Raw genomic sequence first — 14,133 nt, 5'->3', positions numbered from 1 at the left:
TATCTGAGTTGAATGGATTATCCATGCAGCTGGACAGATACATTCAAGGCAACGTCCTATGTTATCCTGAGTCATCGTGCAAATCTAGAACAGTAGAAGAGTAGCTTTGGGGATAATGGCATATAGCTTTTGTGTAGACCAGACTGAGAGAAGCTAGATAAATGTGGTTGAACCTGGTTCTACTCAAGTTTGAAGGACGATATCCATGGGAAATACGGGACGAACAACGGTTTTGCCGGACCGGGTATGTATGCACTGAGTTCTCTTCTCCTGCACTCTTCAGGCCATTCCGACAACCTCCAATTCTGTCATATGTACATGAAATTGCAGTGTGCACGACGTACGTATATGCGAACAGACATCCCATGTGCCTATCCGAACGTGACATCGTCTGAAATTGTGACAAAAGTTTTGTACACCCAGCCTAGCCTTAGTATATTTATCCCCAGCAACAAGCAACCTTAGCTTACCGTAGCCCAGTTTCCTCGAAGTGGATCTCTGAGTATCTTTCGATGTGGTCTGGATATATGTATGTCTCAAGACGTACAACGATGAACCAGCTACACGCTTCCTGCTAACGCATATGACAAAGTTTACAACCAGAACTACGGCTTTTATCTTCTGCAATGATCAGCCGTAACCCAGCTCTTTCGATGGGATCCAATGCGAGGTAGTTGTAATAATGAGACCGCATCGCTATCTGAAAGATGCAATAGAAGTCTTGTCAAAACACACTGGGAGCGCGAGAGAAAAGTCTCGCCCCGCCGCTTCATCAATGTACGAGCCTATACCAACCCTACAGCTCGCCCACAGTTGAACGGAACAAGAGGTTGCAAGTGTATTCCAGCGTGTGCGGCGATGCTGAAAACAGTTAGTCACACGACACAAAACGAGACATAGTGAAATTTTACAACTCGAAATCTTATACAGCGTGCACTCAGCAGTTCTATATACATACTCAGCTGCAAACAAGAAAGTATTTAAATCTTCTTTTTGGCAGTCCAAAACGCTGTCCGATATGTATATCCCAGCATTCCCTGAGAGTTGGTGGTATACGTCGCATCAATAGTGCGTTCGTTCTGTATCACAATTAGCATAGTGCCCGAATAGTACCAAAAAGAGATATGTTGCTCTACACCGACCTCGATCTCAAATCCCACCATTGCCGCAAGCTGCTTCACTTCCACAAGGTCTAACTCGATCGATGGGTCATTTGTATGATTGTTCTCCCAATGCCATAGAAGGGGGCCTAACCAAATCAGAGTCCATCGAGTTCTTTTTCATTATAAGACTTACCAAGGTTGATCCATACACCACCGGGTGCGAGTATTTTGTGTATAATTCGGAGATAATTAACAATGTTCTTTGCCTGAAGATAACACATTACAAGTCGACATGTAGTCAAAAGCAAAAGGAATAGGCGAAGGCGGTAAAACGAGTGCTCAATACCGTCCAGCAAAAAGAAAGACTACAGTAGGATGCTGATAGAGAAAAAAACCATAAGATTTCACTTACTGTATCGATGAAGAAGCATGTCATCACAGCATCCCATAACCCCGCCTGCGGCTCGTTTGGATCTGACTCTCCGCCGTATATTTCTTCAAAGTCGCCTGTGTTGTCATAGGAGAACAAAAACGATAGGTCATAACCAATCCGTATCAGAGAAGCACACTTACCAGCAACCAGAGAAAAGACCGAACCGCTCGGTAGAGTGGGGTATACATCTGGAATTGTTATCGGGCGTAACATAGACGTTCGATCGGGAACGTTCGAAAAGGAGTGCACATAAGGGTATATGGTGTGCATGTTAGGACGCTCGGTTCTGGTAAAATAGAGAGGAAGATGATGTATATGTGAATTGACAGATGAATAATAGGATGTCGAAGAATGCCACATACTTGTTCAGGATTAGGAACGAGGCTAAAAGCATGTAATGAGAGAATTCGTTTCCTTGACATGCGAATCCTGTTCACCATATAATGATTTATAAGGAATGGGAACTTGAGACTATTGTCTACTGACCAAGGCTGGCGATATCATATGCTAACCTACCCAATCCTGCACCTGGAACTAGTACACGAAAGTTTCGCCTTGTGTTCGATGGTTGGATGGGGAACATAATTTATTGATTGGAGGCTTACCGTTCTTCCTTCGGGATATCCGAAAAATGTGCCAATAGAGCATCCTTCATAGGCCCATAGCTAGTTTCGCGTTCCTCTTGGCCTTCAGCGCTCCAGTCCCTCACGAACTGCTTCAGCGTGCTTCGTAGCTTGTCCATGTCGAACTCCGTTGGTTTGTATTCCTTCGGTAATTCATGCGAATGTGGTTGCGAATGTGAATGCGAGTGTGAGTGTGAATGCGGGGAGTGCGAGTGCGAATGTGAATGAGATCTGGCGGAGGCTATGGAATAAATGATTTTAGAAGATAGAATGCGTAAAAAGAGAGTAAAGAGCATCACTAGACGGGTCTGCTGCTTCGCCTTCTTCATCCCCTTCCTCCAAGGCATCCTCGTTGCCATCTTCTCCGAAGATTTCTGGATCAACCACGATCTTGTTCAAAAACTGTTCATTCGCTAATATCGCCTTATCCACTTGATCCAATTTCTCTTTATATCCTAGCTGCTCAAGTAGCTCTCGGTCATCTTTTGGCAACGTAAACAGATCTTTTCGGCGTCGATTGTTCGCCGCTAACTGGAAGGATCATTAATTTGACTGAAGGCACTTTCCATGAAAATACATACATGATAAGAAGTATATTTCCGAAAAGTAGCCACCACATTGGAGAAATGTCTCTCTTCTGAAAGAAAGGATCTACAGATTTAATCGATGAGCAAGATGAAGCCAGGACAACTTGCCTTCCTCGATGTCCGCGTCTGAGAGAGGCATTGCGATTACGGCCCGTAGTGCCCACCGGTCATTCAACGGTCACGAGCTGCGAGCTTAGGGCAGGTCCTCGAAAGTGGAGCGCCTCGCGGTCTTTGTATATTCAGCTTTCCCTTCGGCCGATGTTCATACTGTTTCAATCTACACACAAAGCTCGTTCCGTGTCATCTTATTTGCGAACCTTGAGGCGTCCTCAAGGCATTCAAATAGAGAAGGAGACATCCTAAAGCCTTTCAATTCTTAAAAAATGCACAATACAGTCTGCGGTGAGTGTTTTTCTTTGAGAAAGCGCCGTACAATCGTGTACTTTTACAGTAGTCGGACCTTTTGGCGCGTTCAAAACACTCTCATGATACATGTCTATAAATGACCTTGCTTGCTTAGGTCCTTCTCCAGTCCGCCCGATTAGCGCGCGTGAAGATTTTACCACGCTTTTTCAGATTATCATTTCGGCTCACGTCACATTATCTTATCTGCACACCTTCTCACCAATTATTACAACGATCTTTGTCGGTCGCACAATGCTTGCTTAGGTCCTACTGAAACTGAGATCTGACACTGCGTTATCAATGGAGTTGGATATTGCGTCCGAATCACCATTCAACATTACCACTATTGCTCATGCATTGCTGGGAACCTGCACTAATGAAGATCAAGCATCTTCAGAAGATACTTACGCGGACTGAGGGAGAACCTACATGTTACCTGTGGTTCAATGAAGGCGGTGGCGTTGTGGACACGCACATGAAGATTGGTACTCCCTGCCACTTTCGTGTATGTGGCAGACAATGACATTCAATCCACGCTGACTGTCTCTACCCAGGCTTGTGCTTACGGAGAAGGATGTGATGGTCAGTGGCCAACTTTACCTATAGAGTTTGCACTAACTGTTTGCAGGATGTCTCACTGATTTGATTCCTGTGAAAGAACGTACCAACCCCCGATGGGTTGATACATCGCAGAACCTCGCAGTTGCCAACTTCAACGCCGTTGATCATACCGGTGCGCCATTGCCTGAGGCTCTGCTACCACAGACTCTGAATGGGGTGACCATTGATGTCGCTTTCACTTTACGTGATTGGAAGTTTGGTCACAATACTTTGGTACTGATGTACCAACATCACTTTTAGATACTTTTCAACAGAGAGGATACTGCTGCACACTAGAGTCAATTTTGCGATATAATGCGGGCCATTTTCGTTTTAGCTATACAGTTACATTAATTTGTAAGCTATGCACTGAACCAAGCAAGGTGTAGGGCCCCGAAGGGGTACACTAGTTCCAACAGTTCATTTCGAAGAATCGTGCTTCAGGCTGCCAATCAGTTCAGCGCTTAAAGACATCGATATCCTCAAATATCGTTATGGAAATAGTGATTGTGGTACCAAGCATGCGTCTATTGGCAGGCACTTGCAATCATAACCCAGCGGTATCAACGGCTACCGAACCACGCTTTCCCCTCGTCGTTCGTATAATAAGCTACATTTGTGGCGCTCCGCCATAAATATTATAGGACCCCGAATACGCTTTCCCCTTACATTCCGGTTTCCCCAGTCAATGCGGTAGCAGCAGGTTTTTCTCAAATGATAACACTGCCTCCCCTCCTACCCCCAACACTCTCATCACGGTGATTCGATGGCGATCGCCAGACCCCGCGTCTTAGTTTTACCCGTCCACCTCCTCGGAACAAGGTCAACCTCTTCGGCCCCAATGGAAGTGGAAAGAGCTCGATCCTCAACATGCCCTCCCAATTGCGAGTTTCAAACTACCAGAACCGTATCTTTCTCTTCCGCTTCTACCATTGAGAAACATGAAATGCTGCTACGCAATGGAATCTATTGCTTTCACGATACCAGCGGTTACGGAAATTCGCACGAACATGACTACGTCGAGAAGCTTTCCGATTTTATCTATGGCCTGTAAGATGGTGTCAGCCTTCTGGTCCTCCATTTGCGTGCACTCAAAATTACCAAGACTGTGTAGAGGATGTACATTTTTTCTTCTATGAAGACTTGTGTCAACAGAAGATTCAGATCGTCCTTGTTGTGACCGCTTTAGAAGACGAAGATCTAGATATGGAGACATGCTGGTTGGGGAATAAGGCATCCTTTGCAAAGTATGGGATGTTCTTCTATGGCCATGTTTGCGGGACCACATACAAGGGTAAGAAGATGAGCAAAAGATATAGAAACCTATAAGAATACGAGACTTCAAAGAAAGCAATAGAAGTTTTCATAACGAGCCATTCGTTACATTCAGGAATTTTCGTGGTCGGTGACTCCCTTTTGATGATTGGTGTTGGCTCAAGAGTATGAATGCCCGATAATTGGTTCAATATACCTAATCCTAAATAAATCTTCAAATCCGTGTTTGAAAGACTGTTTCGGCCAGAACATACAATTATGCACGCCCTCAAGAAAAATCAGGAGTGTATCTACGAACAAGAAACAGTTGATAACTGTTTTGGAGCTGTCCTAACTCTGTGTCCTGGCGAGGATTTACCGGTACCTTCTAATTTCCAATTTTGTTTCTCAATTGCCAACCGTTTTGAGATTGTGAACACTGAGATCGCAGACCTCGATGGGTATGGTGATTCCGCTCAAGGAGTGGTACGATTTTGCTATTGGACTCTATTCGAGGGTTCACTCAAACGATCACGGCAGAGCCTGCTCATCCTGGGTTGTTCCAGTTCTTCGGCGCCTAACGTTCAGCTCTGAGGAACTAGAGCGGAGCTACAGCGACGAGGTGAAACAATGCGCAACTGATTCAATTAGTGTATGAACGATCCATATCTCGGACTCGCTACGGTTGACGTGTGTATACTCTGATACCTTCAAATTTCACAACTCATGATGTGCACTCCCAGACGCTTCCCAAGGATGCTTTAGCAGTAAATAAAGCAGATCAGACTGATGTTGTCGCTATTTCAAGCAATGAAGACCCTAACTCCAACGAGAAAATTACTGATACGGTTTTGCTTTCTGACTCCAATTAAGGTGAACTTACACCCTCTCTTCCAACGTTTGAGCTGAACCTTGAAATCTCTATATTTAAGTACAACCCACATTGGTTATCGGTGTAAGCAGGCTGAGTAGCCCTGAGCCTCAAATGACAGGCAGACACCCTCAAGACCCTCATCGAGTCATCGTCATCATCCTCGGCGTCAACATCACCGTTGTCGTGATTGAATCATTCTTACATGCAGAACAACTTCAAAAATGTACCACTCTCTGTATTTGTATTCGGACCTAATTCAAGAGTCGTCCTGTGCATCAGGACTGGCCTCTGCTTTGGCTCGAGCCATCGAGTATGCGATGAAGGGAAGATATTGTTTGTGACCGGTAACTGTCATTTTTGGATAACCTTCATTTAGTATAACTATATTCAGATATGGAAACACCCGACTCACTGTTACCTGCTTCCACTGAAGCTTGGAAAGCACGGGGAACACCATCCATTATCATTCTATCAATGTCATCTAATTCTTTTGCCTGACGTTTAACAATATCTCGTATTGAGAAATAGAATAGGCGCATAAGTTTGAGATCATCTGCAAAAACTATAATCTGTACTGTGTTTTCGCCTCTGAGGTCAGTGAGAAAATCATCGATGTGGTGTTGTGAAACATCGTGCTCTATGAAGAGGTCATGTACACGGGAACGGCTTAAGACGGACACCTCCCGAAGCTAAGAGAATGTAGGAATAGTCGAAGCTTAGTGCAATATCAGAAGGAAAGGATGCAGACCTACTCACTCTAAATAATTGAGCTGGTGAGGGTGCATCTGGGCGGTGATCCAGATGGAGTACAAAGCTGCATGGACGGGAATGATGAATGCACAGATCCGATACATTCAACTACTCAGCGTACCAGTGTGTGGCAAGTTTATCTTTTTCCGACGCATTTGGTGATAGAGCCCATAGAGACCTTTATGTAAATGTTAAATGTTGTAGTCAGTAAAACCTAAGAAGTCCATATCATACAATTTCATAGTGTGAGCTTACCAGCTGGTCAAGGACATTCTCCATGTATTCATCCATTTCGAAAGTTTTTCGTTAGCGATGTGTATGTCTCTGTCACTTTCCGTGACCTCGCGGAGGTCTTTTGTAGTCTTGCAAGATTTTTTATGGGCAGACCAAGCGGCGCGTTGACATCCTCTTGAGCAATATCTGACGAACCTGAACCGTGCCATGGTGGATAATGTCATGAACTGCCAATATTCAAAGGAAAACACACGTAACTCACCGGCACTGAGCACAGGTGCGCAGATTATCCCGTCCAAACACTTTCATACAGTAGTTGCACATATCTTTTCCATAAGGAGGATCAGACATCTTCGTATTCGGGGTGAGACTCAGCCCAATAGTAGTAAGAGGCTGAACCTGATAGGGAGTTCGCAACACGTGTGCGTGACGGCTGGTGAAAAGTGACAATGACTCTGAAGTTCTTCTATCTCATCCGACTGTTTGCATCTATATACACCGGATGATCCTTGAGAATTAACTAAAGGGCTTCGTAGGGATGACCATGGCTACGGTAAATTTGGATTGCATGGGAAAAGAGTGAGTGCTCATCGACGTGTGATACGTTCACTCCCCCAATAACACATTTCCTGTAGATGTTCCGCTGCTACAACAAATCATATTAAATCCTCATGCTTGTACTCCTTCCCTATCACAGACCCTGAATACTGCAGGCAGTTGGTTGAAAATTGGTTGAGTCGCCCGTGTTTTATAGTTCTGTGAAGAACCGTCCAACGCCGTAGGGAATTTGAACTCCTTCCAAGAACTCCCTCATACCGCACTAGATATGCTTGGCCCGTCAGCCCCGCTTCTACCTTCTCCATTCAACATCATCCTTTTCGGATCCACCGGATGCGGGAAAAGCTCTATCGTCAATATGTTACTTGGCCGAGAGGCTGCTCTCATGTCTAGTGGTGCATTAGGCTGTACCTTCGAAAACAAATCTTACAGTGTTACAATCGAGAGACAAGAATATCGTCTCTACGACACGACTGGTCTCGACGAGGGTACCGTTGGTACAGTTGTATCCAAAGATGCCCTCGTCAAGCTGTATCACCTCCTACGCGATTTACAGGGCGGTATCAGCCTTCTCGTCTACTGCATGTGAGGCCCCAGAATCACGGAGACGTTGGAGCGAAACTATAACATTTTTTATGACGGTTTCTGTTGGAAGGCCGTTCCCATCGTCATTGTAGTGACTGGACTTGAAGACCAAGAACCAACTATGGACTCCTGGTGGACTGAGAATAAATATGCATTCGACAAATATGACATGCATTTTGTTGACCATGCTTGCATCACCACCACGCTTGGAAAAAAGATGAAAAATGGAGAATTCAGGAACCAGGAAGAGTACAATGAATCGAAGGTGCTTTTGCGCGATTTGATCGTCGAGCATTGTCAAGATGCGAGACCTTGGAAAGTTGTAGGTCTTTTCAGTGATGCAAAAATATTATGTGTTGATTCCTCCACTCAAGGAAACCAAAACTTGGTTCGTAGCAGTCATAAAATGGCTCCATCGCAATCTACCTTCTTGGTTAGGGGATCATGTAGCCCCTTGCCTGGCGGACTTGTATGAGATGTTAAAGAGTTTCCTTCCTGAACAGGATGCTAGGGACATTGCAAATCGAGCGGACATGAAACCAGTATCCGATGCCCTACCCTCGAATCGTAAACGACCGAATAAGAAGAAAGTGGCACCCACCCCGGCGACTGCGAATAAAGCCTTCGCATTCGCATAGGATGTCATATTCCGTTTCTGGATGTTTCGACATGCCTCTCATTCCTCCTGTCTCTTTCGCCAATTAGTTGATTCGAACAGGCTCCGAACGATTTAAGTTTTGAATTGTTGGATGGTGATCGTCGTTTCTTTCCCTTTGATGCACGGCTGCAGCGCAACTTAGTAGACTGTAAACACTATTTTGATAATACTACGTTTGTTGGTGGAATGTCCTTGTTTCGGTATCGTTTTCATATCTTGTGTGTGGAGTCGCCTTCTCACGTCTCTCTGCCAGAATAAACGCCCGAATTCGTGGAAGGTGTACAAATATGTTTCACCCGTGCATGCATTTTTCCTTGTCATTGACTTCCTTATTCACCGCAGAATCACAGTAAGATTGTTCTTGAGTTATCCATCGATCTCATATGAAACGAAAGACCCCAGAGACAGTTACCGCAAACGAGTTCCGTGGGTCCGGAAGTGTTTATAACGTTCATAGGCTCTTGGTTTCAAAATCCAGCCGCAAACAACCCCCCTTCAGAAATCGTGTCATGGAGCAGCACCCTCTCCCTGATCATCCTACCATTCCTGCTGAACGAATGACCATGCTTTCTAGGGAGCCTGACAAGTCTCCTCTGTCTCCCTCGTCACCCGTAAATATGATCACACCATCTCCTCTTTATCCTCGACGTAACGTGCTCTTGTTCGGCTCTTCCGGATGTGGAAAGAGCTCCATCATCAACATGCTATCCAATCGTGATGTTGTGCATACTTCTAGCGCAGCCGCTCCATCTATATTCGGCGTTGAAAAATATGAAGTGTCCTTAGACGGGAAGCTCTATTCCTTCCGTGATATCACCGGCCTCAACAATGGAAAGTTGAGTAATGGTGACTTGGTCTCCCCTGGCTGTATCAGTAGGCTCTCCGATTTGGTCCACACTGACCTGCAAGATGGAATCAGCCTCCTGGTCTTCTGTCTCCGTGCACCACGAATTACCGAAATTGCGCAGAAGAACTATTTTATCTTCTACGAAGTACTGTGCCAACGGAAGATCCCCATTGTCATGATTGTGATGGGGCTTAAAGATGAGGAGCCCGATATTGTCATGAAGTATGTAGCCCCTATCATTTTCCTTTTCTCACCGTCTCAACGCCCTTACTTGTACGATTACATCACTGTCAAATCCCATCGATTACTGACCCACCTGATCCCCATCATCGATTACTGATCCACCTGTTACCCTTCTCCTTCTACTGGCTTCCGCCACCTTCCTTGTTCCTAAACTGTACAGTATTACATTGTCATTTCTCGCAGATCGGATTATGTATATAAAGCCAACCCCTCACAGCCTGGTCCCTCATCTTGACCTCTCTGTCATTATCTGGGACCAGGTATGTGCTTACTTATTGTTACCTATGACTACGATACTCAATATATCTCTGTCATTATCTGGGACCAGTTTGCCTCCGCTCTGCTTAGTCGCTCCGCCTCACCGCCTTGCTTAGTCGCTCTGCCTCATCGCCTTGCTTAGTCACTCCGCTTCCCTGCTCCGCTAGTCACTCCGCCTCTGCCGCTTCGTGACATTAGGTCAAGATCCATTACTGCACTGACAGCCTACCGATAAGGTTGTCCTTGCAGGGTCTATAGACACCACGTCTTCCCCAGTTCCGCCCGACTCTGAAACACCTGTTGCCAGTATAGACTGCTTCGCACTCCCGCACGCACTTGACCCCAGAGACCAAGCTCACGCCCATAACAACGACGATACTTGGCGCGATTGCCAGTCTCAACCTTGCCCCAACGCCCTTTCGAACTCAATCCGAGAGCCACTCACTGTGAGCAATATCACCTTCTTGCCAATTCCCCAACCCCGATTGCCTACTCCTATCATGTCGACTCCTATTCCGCCTGCCACACCAGCCCCACCCGCCTCTGCAGAAGATCTCATGACTCAGCTGATTAAACAAGTAGCCAATCTTGCTACAGCCATGGAGGAACGCTCATCCTCCAAGTCCAGCATGAACAAACCCGAGGTATTCAAGGGAAAAGATAGCGCTGAAGCGCGTCGCTTCATGGCTCAGTTCCAGAACTGGGCATCGGAACAACCTGATCTCACCAAGAGTCAGGCAAAGCTTATCAAGTCAGCCCTAGGGTTCTTCACTGAAAGTGCAGGTGACTGGGCAACCCCGCATTTGCTACATTTCAATGCGGAACATCCCCCCTTTGGAGGAAATTGGGAGGAGTTCCTGAAAGAGTTTGGTCAACGCTTTGAGTCAGTAGACCCGGGTATGGAAGCTCGCAGCGAGATCAAAAATCTCAAACAAAGTAAAGGTCAGACAGTCGCAGAATTTGCTCAGAAGTTCAAGGATATTGGGGATCGGACTGGAATGTCTGACATTGATTTACGAGAATGCTTCTTCACTGCCCTACTTCCGGAGATCCGACAAAATCTCATCATTGTAAACATCGCCCAAGGACTTGCTCCGACTTTGAAGGAGGCAATCAAACGAGCCATATCAGTGGACGTCTACATGCATGATCCCACCATGACTGGCCGGAACTCTGGACACACTCCCACACATGCTGCTCACACTACCCCTGCTGACCCCCACGCTATGGACATTGATGCAACCCACACTAGTAATGGGAATACTAGGGAGGCATTCCTAGCTCGCATGCGAGGACGATGCTTCGGCTGTGGAGCCCAAGGTCATGTCAAGCAAAACTGCCCACACCGAGAAACTACCTGCCGTTACTGTGGACGCCGAGGACATCTGGAAGCAGTCTGCCAAGACAAGTTCATGGGACTCGGACGAGACCGAGGCCGACGCCAGCAACCTCGACGCCAGCAGATATCCGCTACGGGACCCACACCATTCTCCCTATTCCCAAATGAATCCGTCCAGATTGCTTCCTCGACCCCAACATCTGCCCCTGCAACCGTACCTGCTACTCCGAGCCCCCCTAACCAGGACTTTTCTAACCAGATTGGTCAAATAAGGGAATTACTTGATCGTGCTAACGCTATGTCCTCCTCGTCCTCTGGCTTTCAACAGGGTTTTTAAAGGGGGTACCCGCCTCGGCTGCACCGAGAGTACCCCGTAATCAGTTTGTTATGTTCGCTACTTCTTCGTATGACTCGCACCCATCATGTACAATATCGTCGATCCGGGAATTAAACTCCATTTCCCCACATTTCCGAATTCATGCGAGACTAAGAGGAAGGAATCATAGTATAACAACTGCAGCCATGGTAGACTGTGGAGCTACTGCCCTGTTTTTGAACCAAGACTTTGCCACCCGGAACCATGTAAGATGTGCACCCCTTCATAAACCAATCGACGTCTTTAATATCGATGGAACACCTAACCGAGCGGGACGGATAACCCATTTTGCACGCCTAGCACTCACAGTGGATAATCAAGAGCGGTGGATGGACTTTCTGATCACCAACCTAGGGGGCGAAGACGTCATCCTTGGACTCCCCTGGCTACGGAAGGTAAATCCGGAGATCGATTGGGAGAAAGGACGACTTTCAGTAAAACCCCCTCGAGTAGCTATAGAAGAAGTCCCAGACGAGGAGATCTCATACTCTCATCGAGCCGCCGCTAACACAGAAAGCCCAATCCCTGAACTCCCGAACCCGGAACCTCCCACCGAACCCACTCAGATTGAGGTACCACTGGAAGCGACCCTTGAAGAGAGCAAATCAGCAGTGGTGGAAGAACCGCCAATACACCGAATCTGAGCCAATCATAAAACTCGCCGGGCATGGGTAAAAGCAGGAATCCTAGAGGAACAGACTGAGGAAGTCTGGTGCGCTGCAGGATTCACTTACTCCCAGCAGCTAGCAGAGGAAGCCAACCGAGACAAACCCGTTAAAACCTTTGAAGAAATGGTCCCTGAGCAGTACCGTGATTTCAAAAAGGTTTTCTCAGAATCTGCCTCCGAACGATTACCTGCCCACCAACCTTGGGACCATGCAATTGATCTCATACCTGGAGCACCAGCGACCATGCGCACCAAGATTTACCCCATGTCCCTAAATGAGCAGGAGGAGTTGGATCGCTTCTTGGAAGAGAATCTGCGGAAAGGCTACATTGTTCCCTCCAAATCACCCATCTCGTCCCCAGTCTTCTTTGTGAAGAAGAAGGATGGGAAACTCCGTTTTGTACAGGATTACCGGAAACTGAATGAGTACACAGTGAAGAACTGCTACCCCCTCCCATTGGTGGCTGACATAATTAGTCGGCTTCAAGGGGCTCGATATTTCACCAAGTTTGATGTACGCTGGGGCTATAACAATGTCAGAATCAAGAAAGGCCATGAATGGAAAGGGGCCTTTGCAACCACACGAGGGCTGTTCGAGCCTAAGGTTATGTTCTTTGGTCTCACCAACTCCCCTGCAACGTTTCAAGCACTTATGAATGCCATATTTGCAGACCTCATTGCAGCTGGAAAGGTAGCGGTTTACCTAGACGATATCCTCATCTTTAGCAGTGATCTTCAGGAGCATCGACGAGTGGTACGGGAAGTACTAATCCGGTTGGAGAAGCATGATCTATACCTACGACCGGAGAAGTGTGAATTCGAACAACAACAGATTGAATATCTAGGCCTCATTATATCAGAAGGGGAGGTGAGGATGGACCCGGTAAAGGTAGCTGCAGTTCGCGACTGGCCAGCCCCCACTAACCTTCGAGAGCTACGAGGGTTCCTTGGATTTGCTAACTTCTACCGATGACACGCCTAAATTTTGGCTAGACGTCTATGCTGTGAATTGTGACATTTTCACGTATAGATTTGTATCAAGAGGACTGTAATTGAGACCCAGATTGACAGTCAAAGTCAATACTGAATCAGTCTAACAAGTTGAAGGGACCATATACCCATACTACCACAAGTTGGTCAGTTTACCCATCCCCGATACTACCTACGGATAGCAGTCTACCTGTTTGTCAAGCAGGATTATACCAGACTCGGACTACATCCGAAGGATGACCATTCACGTATGACATACCAAGGGTATTCTTATTGGACCTTACACTGGCAGGAGTTTGGAAGAACTTACTCAAGTGACCATGAACCGAGGATTGACTCGAAATGACTTTCTAGAACTCAGGAATTACCAAATACTCCTTCTAGAACAAGATCATGCATTAATCTAAAGGACTGCGATTTAGTCTAATAGACCAATCAAGTTGCATGGTTGAGGAAAATGACTAGAAGAACGATCGAAAGACTGCGAGGCTCCGAAGACATATCAAATGAATGTCAAAGAGTCCTGACGTAGAAAACATTGAAGAATGCAATTAAATGAATACTATGCGTAACTCCCTTGATAGAGTATAGGCACAATGGGTGTCTGTTGAAAGAGAGAAGCAATTAGTTTAATCCAGATGAATCAGATTGATAGGATTAGAATCGAGGAGAGCTGATTTGCCTCCGGACGAAATGACAAACGATCGAAGTAAGTGTTGAACCGCAATGACAGTTGAACACCATTCGAG

General features: G+C 46.2%; 5 protein-coding genes across 5 annotated transcripts; 3 read left to right on the top strand and 2 right to left on the bottom strand.

Moving 5' to 3' along the window:
- Positions 1-887: 887 nt before the first annotated feature.
- On the bottom strand, positions 888-2,946 carry C8R40DRAFT_1154601 (N2227-like protein-domain-containing protein). Its single transcript, XM_046229591.1, has 11 exons — positions 2,855-2,946; positions 2,741-2,796; positions 2,459-2,690; positions 2,142-2,400; positions 2,023-2,090; positions 1,899-1,965; positions 1,677-1,822; positions 1,516-1,610; positions 1,297-1,369; positions 1,143-1,249; positions 888-1,079 (listed from the first exon to the last, which is right to left on the bottom strand). Exons 1-11 carry the CDS (start codon positions 2,883-2,885, stop codon positions 981-983), a joined length of 1,233 nt encoding a protein of 410 aa, XP_046080973.1. The 5' UTR covers positions 2,886-2,946; the 3' UTR covers positions 888-980.
- A 373-nt stretch (positions 2,947-3,319) lies between these two features.
- On the top strand, positions 3,320-5,197 carry C8R40DRAFT_1268351 (uncharacterized protein; the record flags this gene model as incomplete). Its single annotated transcript, XM_046233998.1, has 7 exons — positions 3,320-3,656; positions 3,706-3,733; positions 3,780-3,985; positions 4,396-4,509; positions 4,532-4,658; positions 4,857-5,045; positions 5,142-5,197. Exons 1-7 carry the CDS (start codon positions 3,504-3,506, stop codon positions 5,195-5,197), a joined length of 873 nt encoding a protein of 290 aa, XP_046080972.1. The 5' UTR covers positions 3,320-3,503.
- Positions 5,198-5,462: 265 nt separating this feature from the next.
- Positions 5,463-5,877, top strand: C8R40DRAFT_1176200 (uncharacterized protein; the record flags this gene model as incomplete). The annotated part of the gene is made up of 3 exons (XM_046232469.1): positions 5,463-5,627; positions 5,657-5,695; positions 5,749-5,877. 3 exons carry the CDS (start codon positions 5,463-5,465, stop codon positions 5,875-5,877), a joined length of 333 nt encoding a protein of 110 aa, XP_046080971.1.
- Positions 5,878-6,135: 258 nt separating this feature from the next.
- Positions 6,136-7,214, bottom strand: C8R40DRAFT_1073685 (uncharacterized protein; the record flags this gene model as incomplete). The annotated part of the gene is made up of 6 exons (XM_046226613.1): positions 6,136-6,245; positions 6,292-6,568; positions 6,636-6,693; positions 6,751-6,807; positions 6,885-7,058; positions 7,126-7,214. The coding sequence occupies 6 exons, from the start codon at positions 7,212-7,214 to the stop codon at positions 6,136-6,138; spliced, it is 765 nt and encodes a 254-aa protein (XP_046080970.1).
- Positions 7,215-7,728: 514 nt separating this feature from the next.
- C8R40DRAFT_995507 (uncharacterized protein) lies at positions 7,729-9,695 on the top strand (the record flags this gene model as incomplete). Its single annotated transcript, XM_046236770.1, has 2 exons — positions 7,729-7,981; positions 9,574-9,695. Coding segments are annotated over 2 exons (375 nt in total), but the record flags the coding sequence as incomplete, so codon positions are not given.
- Positions 9,696-14,133: the final 4,438 nt, after the last annotated feature.

Source organism: Lentinula edodes (genome assembly GCF_021015755.1).
Source record: "Lentinula edodes strain Le(Bin) 0899 ss11 chromosome Unknown C8R40scaffold_50, whole genome shotgun sequence".
NCBI classification, from domain to species: Eukaryota; Fungi; Basidiomycota; class Agaricomycetes; order Agaricales; family Omphalotaceae; genus Lentinula; species Lentinula edodes.
Note: the sequence above shows the minus strand (reverse complement) of the source record. Positions and strands in the feature narration are given on the sequence as shown.